At 51.6% G+C, this 12,626-nt stretch overlaps 2 protein-coding genes across 2 annotated transcripts; one reads left to right on the plus strand and one right to left on the minus strand.

The window, feature by feature from the left end:
* Positions 1-2,299: 2,299 nt before the first annotated feature.
* POX_a00596 (Ubiquitin-conjugating enzyme) lies at positions 2,300-3,097 on the minus strand (the record flags this gene model as incomplete). The annotated part of the gene is made up of 3 exons (XM_050109535.1): positions 2,300-2,763; positions 2,837-2,963; positions 3,032-3,097. 3 exons carry the CDS (start codon positions 3,095-3,097, stop codon positions 2,300-2,302), a joined length of 657 nt encoding a protein of 218 aa, XP_049973303.1.
* Positions 3,098-5,200: 2,103 nt separating this feature from the next.
* POX_a00597 (ABC transporter 7) lies at positions 5,201-10,315 on the plus strand (the record flags this gene model as incomplete). Its single annotated transcript, XM_050109536.1, has 2 exons — positions 5,201-5,265; positions 5,380-10,315. 2 exons carry the CDS (start codon positions 5,201-5,203, stop codon positions 10,313-10,315), a joined length of 5,001 nt encoding a protein of 1,666 aa, XP_049973304.1.
* Positions 10,316-12,626: the final 2,311 nt, after the last annotated feature.

A 12,626-nucleotide genomic window follows, 5' to 3' on the forward strand; every position in this document is an offset into this window, starting at 1 on the left:
TAGTGCTGCAATCTTGCCAGTCAATTTTCCACCGCAATCACATAAAATATTAACCTGAGGTGGCATGAGCTATACAGAATTTGGAAATCATTTGGAGCAAACGGCTCAACTACTCCACGGTGATATATCTTCTCATTTGCTTTCGGACATCCTCGTACTATGTTATCTTAGTTGAGGATGAAGCTCAAGCACAACGATGTAATACCTAGGCGTCTAGATGTCACCAAAACCCATCCATGTGACTCTCCTACATTCACATCCATCTCGCATGATTTAATTTACTCGGCTTGGTGTGTGCCTTGGATTTGACGAGCACATGTCAATCAACTAGCCGGCTGAGAAATTAATCTACTCATATCGAACACTCGAAATTTAAGACGACGTCTAGCTGACGTAAATTCTCCATGCGTGGAAAGTACCATTTGCCTCGGTATAAAAAGCCGAGCTCAGGGCCTCGAACTCTACCAGTATCATGGATCCTCCCCTTCTTCAAGTCTGCGGTGTGATCAGCTCGCTATCGGCCACATCTACCGTACTCGATAGGAACCTAGTACTCGGGACGGCGGCGTCCTGACTGGTGGTAAGCATCCATTCCACAAAGCCCTCGGCACTATTCAAGGATCTTGTCGCTGTGATAGGTGGGCACGCTTCGGAGCAGGAGCCTTCTCTGGAAGTCCTCAATAAAGTTATTGGGAGAGAACCAAGGTTCTGCCAGAAAATTTTCTTTTCTTTTACATTACTGCGGGTGCTCCTGCTTATTTGCTACACATCTCTCCGATACTTTGAATACAGGCGATCACCGAGTCTGTCTTGTCTCGTTTTCCTTCACAGTCACGCTATATGCGATCGTTCTTCCAATTGAAGTTCAATCATCAGTGTTATGCTCTCCTCAATTCGTAGAAATGGGGAATTTGCGGGGCCTCTTGAAATGAAAAACGAGTTTAAAGGATGAACGACTGCGTGTGTCTATGGATGAAAGGACAAATACAAATCTATATCTAGCTGATGACGCTGCGGAGTCAATGACTTTTCTTTAGGACCTGGGCAGCTCTGGTAGGCCGCGTTTTTACGGGTGATCCGACACTCCAGTACCTCACACCTACATAACCTAAGCCGGAGGCTGTCTCCAGAGGACCCCAAGCATCAGGTCAATAGGTAGTTCTGAACATATGGGTACTATATATCTCAGCCCCGTTGCCTCTGCTAGATAGGCGGCCTTTCTATTAAACTAATCTGATAGCTTGCCTATCAGGTACGTGATAAGTAGTGTGTGTATATTACCTACCTTGATAAGGTACGAGGACCCAAGATCTCCGTAAAAATCATTAGGTATCGCCTCGGAGAAGCTGATCAAGTTTGTATTTCTACATTGGAAGCCGAGGAATACATCACCATCTCTCCAGCAGTATTGAATGTGACGCAAAACGATCTATCAATCGATGTCCTCGCTACTTTCGACCCGAGCCTATACAGTCGAGGCTTCGAAGTACTATGCAATATCACGTTTAGCTCTGGGAGGATATTTGCGTGGTAGATGGACGATGAGCGAGGGAACATAACATATCCAGGTCTGTGCTCAAGAGGTGCCCAATGTTTCTGGAACGCTGCGCACGAGAATCCTTGATCCTTTCTCGAAATGTCACGCATGTCTGTACGGATTAGAGCTAAATCAATAATTAGTCAGATATTTTGTCAAGAAACAGATGCAAGGGTGTGAGATCCATGTTCGTGACATCTGCACAGGAGTTTTGTGTTCGAATCATGGGACTGGGATTTTGGTCCTTTGAAACTCCGACAGGTCCACTTCCATCAGCAAGCCAGCAAAGCTTTTTGCTTCCAGACGTTTTCGCAGCAAAAGTCTTCGTGGGCCGTACCGATCGTGCATGAGTACAGAACGGACCTAGAGATCTTTCAGGCAGTATTGAGCCCAGGTTTTATGCCGATAACACTGCAAATCAGTTTCCATTCAAATGGCAAGTGCCTCCAAAGCGATTTAAATTAGCGGCTTGATCAAAGTGATACGCAAATATGACGGCGCGGAAGGGGTAAAACATGAAATATTGTATGCCAGGGATAATCCGGTAGACGTTAAAAATATTGAACTGTCTGCCTGTAAGAATGAGAGATAATGGCAATGAAAATATTGCGCAGATAGATGCTCTGACGTGCCACAGAAAAAGAAAACAAAAAGAAACGTCACCTGTGGTTGTACAGCGCATATCAGTAGCATGACCAACGTTGGAAAGCTGTGGACCCTTTGAACAGGTTTGGCAGTGTTCCACTGCAAGTGATCTTTCCTCTAACGATCTTCAGTGGGGTTACTTTCTTCCTGCTCTTCCTCCTGGTCCACATCGTCGAATACATCACTGTCAACCTCGGAGGCGGCCCAGAAGTCTTCTTCCTCCGGCAGATCCTCCGGTTGCTCATTCGACTGTGCGACTGGCTCATCGCTTGGCATCTTAAAACCAGCAGGACGGTGACCCATGCTGGCTTTTACCTGACCGCGGACGATTCCCAGATACTTTTCCTTCTCAAAGCGAAAGAGGAGGGCCGCATCGACGTTGGCTGGGGAGTAGCATTCGGCGTCGTCAAGGAGGGAAAGAATGGAGACCAGGATGGACTCAACACATTGAGCAGGCGACCAACGCTCAGCGGCATCCTCTCCAGACATCTCGTCGTCGCCAGGGGGGTGCAAAATAGAGATACACACCCATCCGGCTGAGTAGATGTTTGGATGTAGGATAGGAAACAAAAAGCGGAAGACTAGCGCTCACAATAAGTTTGACGATTTCATGACGAGCAGGTCCAACCGCAGAAAATCAGGCGGGTCACTTACCGGGAGGATTGTAGGGATAGTCTCGGGGAAAGGTCATATGAGCCTTGAGATACGCGCCGTAGTACATGGAGGTTTTGTTGAGCACTGGTAAGCCGATATCCCACTCGAAGATGTTGTTTCTGACAAGCTGGAACAAGAAAGTTTCGTCAGTGTGTGTCCCATGTATCTCTGGGCAAACACGGCAGAATCATATACCTCAACGTGAACCCAGCTCGCTCCTGATAGCTCACGAAATTCCTTCATGAGGAGTCGCTCGGCCATGGTGGATGAAACTTGATCAGGTGAGGAAAGCGAGAGATGGCTTTGCGCGATGGTAAGGTTATTATGTCCCGACCTAGCCACGATCGTTGTTGTGAGGGTTTTCAATGAGACAAAAGTTTCGTGGGACGCGTTTTTCGAAACTGGTAGACTGGTAGACTGGTAGACGAAAGCGAAGTGTGTGAAACGTTATAGGCTGAATGAAGGGAAAGAAGACGCGGATATGTCAAGAGTGGGAGGGATCGTGAATTTTCTCTGGAAGCTACCAGATCGTTGCTGAGAAGCTTCCATTATCGCCTCAGAGTGGTTCCCACTAGGCAGCACTTCGAAGAGAACCAGGCAACCTGAACGATCTCCAGGCAAAGGAGGTCTTCCCTCACCGGGCAAACACAGGGCGAAATGAGGCCATAGTCCTTCCATAAGTTGTGGTGGCTACCAAACAACCCAATTTGACAGATGTTGAGATAAGCGCGACAAGAGGTTCCAATCTTGAGCCGCGAGATCGGCTTCGACGAAGTATCACTTTTGGGAAACAAGTTAATCGACTGCGTGTGTCGAGTGCGTCGGGGCAGTAGAACATGTCCGTTGGGGCTACGAGGGGTTGTGATCACGGTACCAGGGAACAATTGACGCATCAAGGTGAGACCATTGCTGGCACCACGGGGGTTTTTTGTCTTATCGGCAGTATTGCTCCTCAGATGTTCGTCTTATCTGGATAAGGCTTGTTTACACTTGGCATTTTACTGTGTGCCAATGTCAACGGCCATTCCGCTTGTTACTGATTGTCCATTTTCGTCAAATCTGTGCTCTGTCAGGGTCCTTTCGATTGCCAAGGGAATCGACCGACAAGCGCCAATCAGCTATGGCTCATCGATAAGCAACTGGAGCTAAGCAATCTACTGGCGGAGTCTCAATGAGGACTAGTGCTCTGCGGATGCACGGAGCAGAACATGCAGCCTCGTTGATGAATAACGGTCGTTTGATGATAGTCCAAACGTGCAGAAAAGTCCCCGAGCGCCCTCCAAAGAGGACCTAAGTGTCGGGGACTCGATGGAACGGGGATGCAGTTGATCGGCTGACCTACTACAGCATACGTATAAGCCAGTCGACCATGAATACGGTCGGACCAATATGGAACATGGAGCGGCGGGGGGTCCAAGGCGGCCAGACAATTGAGGGCGACCTTGACCGACCTGGAAACGGTGGAATGCGACCTGGGCGGAACGTCTTTGTGACGTACCTCTCCAACGTGCGGGCCTGGCCTGAACGACTCGGAGGGTACTTGGATCACTTGTGCCTCACCACGACGCAACCTCACTCACGTACAGCCATTGGGGAAGAGCTGAGAGCGCTGAGGATGATGGAAGATGCTGTTTTCTACCAAAGTTTTCATGATGATCTGTCCCAACCGATATCACAGAAACCGAGTCTCTCACAATCTATAGCCCCGAAAGGCCAATGGAACCTAACTCCACTTCTGGTGGCTCCCTTCCAGAATTAAGAAGAGAGAAAAAAAACCTAAAGAGGAGGTGACTAAACCAAGTGAACCGGGGCGGGATGACTCCCCAAGACCCGCCGCTTCCAGCGCGACGGAAAGTTGGAGGAGACTGGGAAACTTCATCGACCGCTGTTCTGGTCAGCTTTTCCCCTCACCAACCACCCGGTGTCTTGCCTCTCATTCCTTCTTTTTGCACGAGTTCCTTTGCTTTTGGGACACTTTCTTATCGAGAAGACTCAGCTTTTTCAGCGGCTGGAGTCGGGCAGCTCTTCAGCAGATCACCAATTTTTCATATTATATTTCCCCCTTCTCACTTGCCCAGCGGCAGCCTGGCGCAACGGTGGCCCGCGGCAGCCACATCCTTCGCCCAAACACGCTTCTTGGCGATGCTCATTCCATTGTGCACACCCGTTGGGATATAATCGTGCAGAACTGCACTGGTCAATTGCTCGGGGAAATCCCATCACAGCAGTAGTAGAGATACTTCCTCTGCGCGGGTGCAAAAAAGCTACGATCGCTCGTCGTATCGACGAGGCGTGGATCGATCCCGGTGACGTTGGATCCGAACAAAATTTCGTCACTATACAAGCCGCTTGTTCCGACCCAACATGTTCCCGCAATGTCGGGGCCCGACATGGGCCATTGACGACCTGTCGCATTGCTTCCAGCGCAAGTGAGTGGAACTGCATCTCCCATGTGAATCGTCGTGTGACCGGGACCCTCGATTATCCGACCGCCGGCTGTCTTGTGAGACCTTTTGATTACTGACCGTCCACATTGAATACAGCGTTCTGCAAGTCTTACTACCGCTGGCCGCGTGCGCCTTGTCCTTGCTCATTCTTATCCTTCACCTCATTTATCGCTATGTTGCCTCACGGAAATCGGTTTCGTATAAGGTTCTCTCCACCGAAGCGACAGATGACGAGAACATCGCACCCTCCCCCGAGAACGAGTCGGACCCTCTTCTCCAAGAAGCCGCGCAGATCGAGCAACTTGAGCTTGAGGTAGATCGTCCACGTGGGGAGGTGGCCGTAGTGGTGGTAGAAATCGCAGCGCTCATTGGCGAGGTGGCCCTTCACGTCGTCGTTCTCACAACCGCAGGGTGGGGACGTCATGGAGCCCTGCCTGCCACGGCGGGCCTGGTCTCGTGGGGGTACACTCTGTTCCTGGTTCTGGTCCGACTTCTGCTATCCAGCTTCGACCTCTCCTCGGCCCCAAGACTTTGGACGCACACGGCAGTGCTCTATGGAGCGCAATGGCTATTCAACGTCATGGTCTTCCGCTCCGCGGTTATCCACCCCATTTCACGACGTGCCTTGACCCTCAGCAGCATTCAATTTGCGCTAAGCAGCTTTCTCCTCCTGATGACCCTGACGACACGGCGGGGAAATAAGCCCGTCCTAGTTGAACGGGAGGAAGGGTTAGAGCCACCCCATTACCCGAGAGCCAGCTTGTTGTCTCTAGCGACTTTCGCATGGTTGGATCCTCTGGTATGGAAGGCTTATCGTCAAACTCTTGAGCTTCCGGACGTGTGGAACTTGACGCCAACTCAGAAGGCTGCGGCAGTTCTCACAGACTTTAGAAACCGACAGATGAAGGGTTCTCTGGCATGGAAACTTGTCCGCTTCTTTAGTGGAACTATTCTCAAGCAGGGTGCATGGACGATCTTTGCTGATTTGTTCGTGTTCGTGCCGAGCCTTCTCCTGAAAGCCATTCTGGAATACGTTGAAGACCCCCGGTCGACCACTCCCAATGCCGCATGGCTCTACGCAATTCTTTTGTTCTTCTCCGCCTTGATTCAGGGTGTTGCAGCCGGCCAGGCTCTCTTCATCGGCCGCAAAATGGGAGTCAGGATCCGAGCCATCATCATCGGTGAAATTTACGCAAAAGCGCTCCGACGCAAGGCTGGCGCCGCCACGGACGCTGCACGAAAAGCCATCGAGGATACCAAGACGACTGACGCTGTAAAGCCTCAAAAGAAGAAGTTGTTCTCTTTCGGTCGGAAGAAAAAGGCCGCTTCGGCCAATGGACAGGACGCGGAAGCCGCCCCCACCAAACCTGTTGCGGCTGACTTGGACGATACTGCCGCTCAAGCCAATGTCGGTACGATTATCAATTTGATGGCGATTGACTCCTTCAAGGTCAGCGAAGTTGGCGCCTATCTGCACTTTCTGTGGGCCAGTGTCCCCACTCAGGTCATCATGGCAATTACCCTACTTTATAAGATTATGGGTTTCAGCGCATTTGCTGGTATTGTCTTGATGGCGCTGATGCTGCCAGTTAATCTTTTTATTGCCCGCCAGTTCAGTAAGGTTCAGAGCGCCATTCTTAAGGGAACTGATGCTCGCATCCATGCGACCAATGAAGTTCTTCAGAACATTCGTATTATCAAGTACTTTGCCTGGGAGCAGCGTTTTCAAGATGTCGTGAACGAAAAGCGGAAGACTGAGCTCAAATCTCTCCGACGACGTTATATTCTCTGGTCATGTGCGGCAACCGTATGGTACGGAACGCCCATTTTGATCACTTTACTGTCGTTCTTCCTGTATACTGTCGTCGAAAAGAAACAGCTGACCCCATCGATCGCCTTCCCTGCATTGTCAATGTTTTCTCTCCTTCGGGTACCACTCGACCAGCTGGCCGACATGGTGGCTCATGTACAAGAATCCAAGGTCTCGCTGGACCGTGTTGATGAGTACCTGAACGAGGAAGAAACCGAAAAGTATGCCCAACTGCGTGAGACCAGTGCTACCAATGGTCCTCCTCGCGTTGGGTTAGAGGGTGCTACGCTGACTTGGGGCACCGTGAACCCGCGGCCTGAAGCTTCCTCTTCCAGTACCGGCACAGATGCCTTCCGCCTTATTGACGTGACTGTTGACTTCCCGGTCGGTCGCCTCAGTATCATTGCAGGACCTACAGGCTCTGGAAAGACCTCTTTGCTCATGGCTTTGCTTGGTGAGATGCGTCTGGTTGAAGGGCGTGTTCACCTGCCGGGAGGCGTATGCAATCGGGCAGAGCTACCCGTGGATCCCGAGACTGGCCTCATCGACAGCGTTGCATACTGCGCCCAAGAGGCTTGGCTGGTGAATGCCACGGTCAAGGAGAACATCATTTTCGCGTCCCCACACGACGAGAAGCGTTATCGCGCTGTGTTGAAGGCCTGCGCGCTCGAACGCGATATCGAAATCTTGGATGCCGGTGATCAAACCTTGGTTGGAGAGAAGGGCATCAGTCTGTCTGGCGGTCAAAAACAGCGTATCTCTCTGGCCCGCGCCATTTACAGCAGTGCTCGACACCTGCTTCTGGATGACTGCTTGTCGGCTGTTGACTCGCACACAGCCAAGCACATTTTCCGGCAAGCCCTGACTGGCCCCCTCATGATGCACCGCACATGTGTCCTCGTCACCCATAACACAGCTCTGACAGTGCCCCAAGCCGACCATGTAGTTGTCCTGGAAAACGGCAAGGTGGCTGCGCAAGGCAAGCCCGATGAGCTTGCTGCTTCTGGGGCTCTAGGCGATGAGTTCATGAAGTCAGTGCCTGCGTCTCGCGTCAGTTCCCGTGGTTTGTCCCGTGTTCCTTCGCAGCATGGAGATGAGGATGCCGAGGAAAACTCCGTCACGGCAAACGGGAATGCCAATGGTTCCGCCACCAAGCCTCAGCAGGACGAGAAATCACCTCTGACCGAAGGCAAAGCCGTTGGTAGTATCAAATGGTCGACCGTCATTATGTACTTGCGCTCAATGGGCTCCTGGTACTACTGGGTGTTGGCAGTCTCGGTATTCTGCATGCAACAGCTGGGATCTGTGTCCACGAATCTTTGGATCCGCCAATGGGCCAATTCCTATCGCACCTCCGGTGTGGTTGCTGAAAGCGATGCTGGCAATTATGCCGCTGCCGCTCACCTCCGACCCCCCACATTTACTGTAGGCAGCGTTTCGAAGATGAATACCTGGAACACGCTGCAACTCGGGTCGCAGTCTGAGCCCACCACAGCAAATGATGGACAAGTCGATGTGGGCTACTACTTGGGCGTCTATGCGCTCCTCGGCGTTGCTTACATCATTATCTCTCTGTCCCGAGAGGCCGTTCTGTTCTGGGGTTCCTTGCATGCATCCTGGAAAATCCATGATAACCTGCTTCGAGCGGTGATGCATGCGAAATTCCGTTTCTTCGACTCGACCCCTCTCGGCCAACTCATGAATCGCTTTTCCAAAGATGTGGAGGCGGTTGACCAAGAAGTCGCGCCCGTGGCCATTGGCATGCTCCATAGCTTGGCATCGGTCATTATGATTGTCATCTTGATCTCCGTGATCACGCCCGGATTCTTGATCGCAGGTCTTTTCATCACCCTTGTGTACACCGCTCTCGGTGCCATCTACCTCAACTCTTCTCGGGACCTGAAGCGTCTGGAGTCTGTGCAGCGAAGTCCTCTTTATCAGCAGTTCGGCGAGACCCTGAACGGCATTGTCACGATTCGCGCCTACGGTGATGGTCCTCGCTTTATCGTTGATAACCACCGCCGCATTAACGCCTACAACCGGCCACACCTTTACCTGTGGGCGAGCAACCGATGGCTCGCTCTTCGTGTGGACTGGACTGGCGCTTTGGTCTCCTTCTTTTCCGCCACCTTTGTGCTGATCAATGTTGGAAAGATTGATGCCGGTGCAGCCGGTCTGTCTCTGACATACGCCGTGACCTTCACTGAGAATGTCCTCTGGCTGGTTCGTCTCTACTCCGAGGTGCAGCAAAACATGAACTCGGTAGAGCGTGTTCGGGAATACCTGGAGGTCGATCAGGAAGCCGCCGCCGTGATCCCAGAATCGCGGCCTGAAGCCAATTGGCCAACACAGGGTGCGGTTGAGTTCAAAGGCTATTCGACTCGGTACCGTCCCGATCTGGATCCTGTGCTCAAGGAGGTTTCCTTCGCCGTCAAAGCCGGTGAAAAGGTCGGTATCGTCGGCCGTACTGGTGCGGGCAAGAGTTCTCTTGCCCTCGCACTGTTCCGCGGGCTGGAGGCCGAGAAGGGTCAGATTGTGATTGATGGCATCGACATTGGTGCGATTGGTCTGCGGGATCTTCGGGAGGCCATCACCATTGTTCCTCAAGACCCGACACTGTTCACTGGAACGATTCGTAGCAACCTTGATCCCTTTGGTCTATTCAGTGACGAAGAGATCTTCACTGCTCTTCGTCGTGTCCATCTCATTGGCTCTAGCGCATCGGGTACTGCGACTCCCACGACCTCCACCACGGCCGTCGACCTCCCGGGCACTAATGATGCCGCCGCGCTTGTTGACAACAAGAACGTCTTCCACAACCTGGACAGCCTAGTCTCCGAGTCTGGTTCCAATCTCTCTCAAGGCCAGCGACAACTTCTGTGTCTTGCTCGTGCCCTTCTCAAGAAGCCCCGCGTGTTGATGATGGACGAAGCCACCGCCTCGATCGACTACGCCACGGATGCCAAGATCCAAGTGACCCTTCGGGAGCTCCACGACAGCACCATTATCACTATCGCCCATCGTCTGCAGACCATCATCGATTATGACAAGGTCTTGGTCCTTGATCACGGGCGTGTCGTCGAATACGACCATCCGTGGACCCTCATCAACAAGGAAGATGGTCTATTCCGCAGTATGTGTGATAACAGTGGCAATATGGAAGTTCTCCTCGACGGTGCCAAGCGTGCCTGGTCCCAAAAGCGGCTGGTCGACGATTCCTAAAAAACAACCACCACCACAACACTTTGGGGGTAGTGGTCAATACTAATACGTTTTCACCGTACATAATTCTTCCTCTGCCCTCCTCGCCATACTCCTGTACATGACATTTGATAGTGTTAGGCCAGCTAGGCTTCCCTCACCGCGGAGGGCTTCTCGAGTGAGAAGAACCAAGAGTTTGAAAAAAGAAGATGCTCGCGTTATTCGAGTTGTTTTGTCCCTCGTGGATTATTCTGCATCCTTGCCTGGGTGGTCATCTGTACAATTCATATTCTTAGCGATCGGGCAGTGAGAATGGGAAATGCCATTTATCAATGATATGTCACCACCTAGTCTGCGCTCAATTACAGCTTGAAATTGACAACTTAGTTTCATATCCAGGGGTGCCTTCTCCGAATAGATTGTCCACGTTCTCCAACTCGACCCTCTGGACTGAGTGCTCTCTCTGTGATGCTCGTTCCTAGGTAGTAAACACATCCTGCGACTAAGCACTGGTAGTTGACCACACATCACGTTGTGGACTGGGAGTCCCAACATGGAAAGTACAAGTTCTAGGAATTACCTTAGTCTCCCCTTGTAGAAGAGAAGTTGAGCCTGCGCTACGATCGTCCTCCGTATTTTGTCCCCCATCAGATCGATTCCACGAGACGATGGGCTGGACTGCATATGGCGTGGACAATGTCCCCGAGGTCGTGAGTGATTAGCTATCGTCTCCATTCTCGTTCCGGAAGGTATGTCTTCACACCCTCCGGGGCCTCTCTCCAGCCACCATTGCCGAATGACGGGACCTCTTCCCAAAGGTTGAAAATACTTGGGACTCAGATCCTCAAACTTACGCCGCTAGATAAAGCTAATGTCGGAAGCATCCTATCGTATCGAATCAAAAGAGCGCCTGTGAGATGATTTCCATTTTGATTGGTTGATGCATGACGGTTTGCGACGGGACTTGCGTGTCCACCTCTAAGGGAGAGTTTACGCGTGGTGCGGGAGTGGACGGGAACCTGGATGGAAAGTGGAAAAGTGACTTTTACGAGGGAGGGCAATCTTCATCCCCCTCCCCTGTAGAGTCGTGCAGGTACTAAGGTTCAAGATATCCATTTCGGCCGTGTGTGAGCACCGAGGTTTGATGGGTGGATCAAATGGTCTGGTTTGATACGAGGGGAAAGTATTTCCCTTATCTTCTTTGAGGGGTGGTTGAGTACTAAGTTCTTGTGTAGGTCCTGTGGGTAGGGGTTTTGATTGTATTCATGAGGGTCTCTGGTGGGTAGGAATACTGTAGATCTCATGTTGAGCGGTTGTGGGAATATGCACGCGAATAGATAGAGGAACAGAGAATCGGGATGAAGGGAGGAATTGGGTGATTAGGTACATTGATGCATAATCTCTGGCCTGCTGGAGGCCATGGGTTTTATTATCAAATAGGAAACTGAACGGAGGGTACTGGTGACTCTGCTATTGAGTTAATCCAATGCAATGTAGCGTATTATCGTCGAGGATGTGAAAGGAGTGGGCACGGTATAATCTATCTAGTCTTCAAGAAGCGTTTCGACCTCGCTGCAGGTCTGAGCGACAAATCATCACACGGTCGGGAAAAGGTACCGCGCGAACTGACTGGAGGCAGCGGTGATCCACGTGAGCGAGTTGACCGCTTTGGAGACGGAGCTTGGGTGGAGAGGAGTTGGAGGAGAAGGGTCTGTATCCGTCTCGCTCATCGCAATGTGCATTGTTCATGTCGATTGCAGATGCTGTTCAGGACTACAGTGTAGGCCACGATACATGTGACGCGTCATGTTTGTGCATCACTCCGCCTATTCTGCCTCCGTGAGAACTTGCAAGCTTGACCTGCTCTGACGCTGCAAGAGAACCGTCGCAAGTGAAAAAGAGTGGGCGAGAATAAATCTGCCGTAGTCCAGATGCGGGACTAGCAAGAGTGGTCCGATCGACGCGCGGCATGTGGTCGGAAAAGATGGGGTGTCTGGACCAGACCCCCAGCAACTTGCATCTACTCTCTCTCTCTCTCTCCCCCCCCCTGTTTGGCCTTTCCTCCTCCGCCAAAAGCTTGCTGAGAGAGAGAGATCGACTCGATTTGATCCCTCGCTCTCGGTAGTAAGGTGGCTGTCCGCAGTCCAGTCATGCATCGCACGTGCAGCGAGGGGAATCGGTGAATCGATCGGTGATCCACATCCGGTCAGAAGAAAGCCTATTCCAAAAAGGGGCCACTAGCGCGGATGTGTGCATGAGACGGCAGTGTCCGAGTGTAAATTGGAATGATCATCATCACCGAGAACATGCGTGGAGAGAGGAGATCATGGAG

Source organism: Penicillium oxalicum, chromosome I (assembly GCF_001723175.1).
Source record: "Penicillium oxalicum strain HP7-1 chromosome I, whole genome shotgun sequence".
In the NCBI taxonomy this organism is placed as follows: domain Eukaryota; kingdom Fungi; phylum Ascomycota; class Eurotiomycetes; order Eurotiales; family Aspergillaceae; genus Penicillium; species Penicillium oxalicum.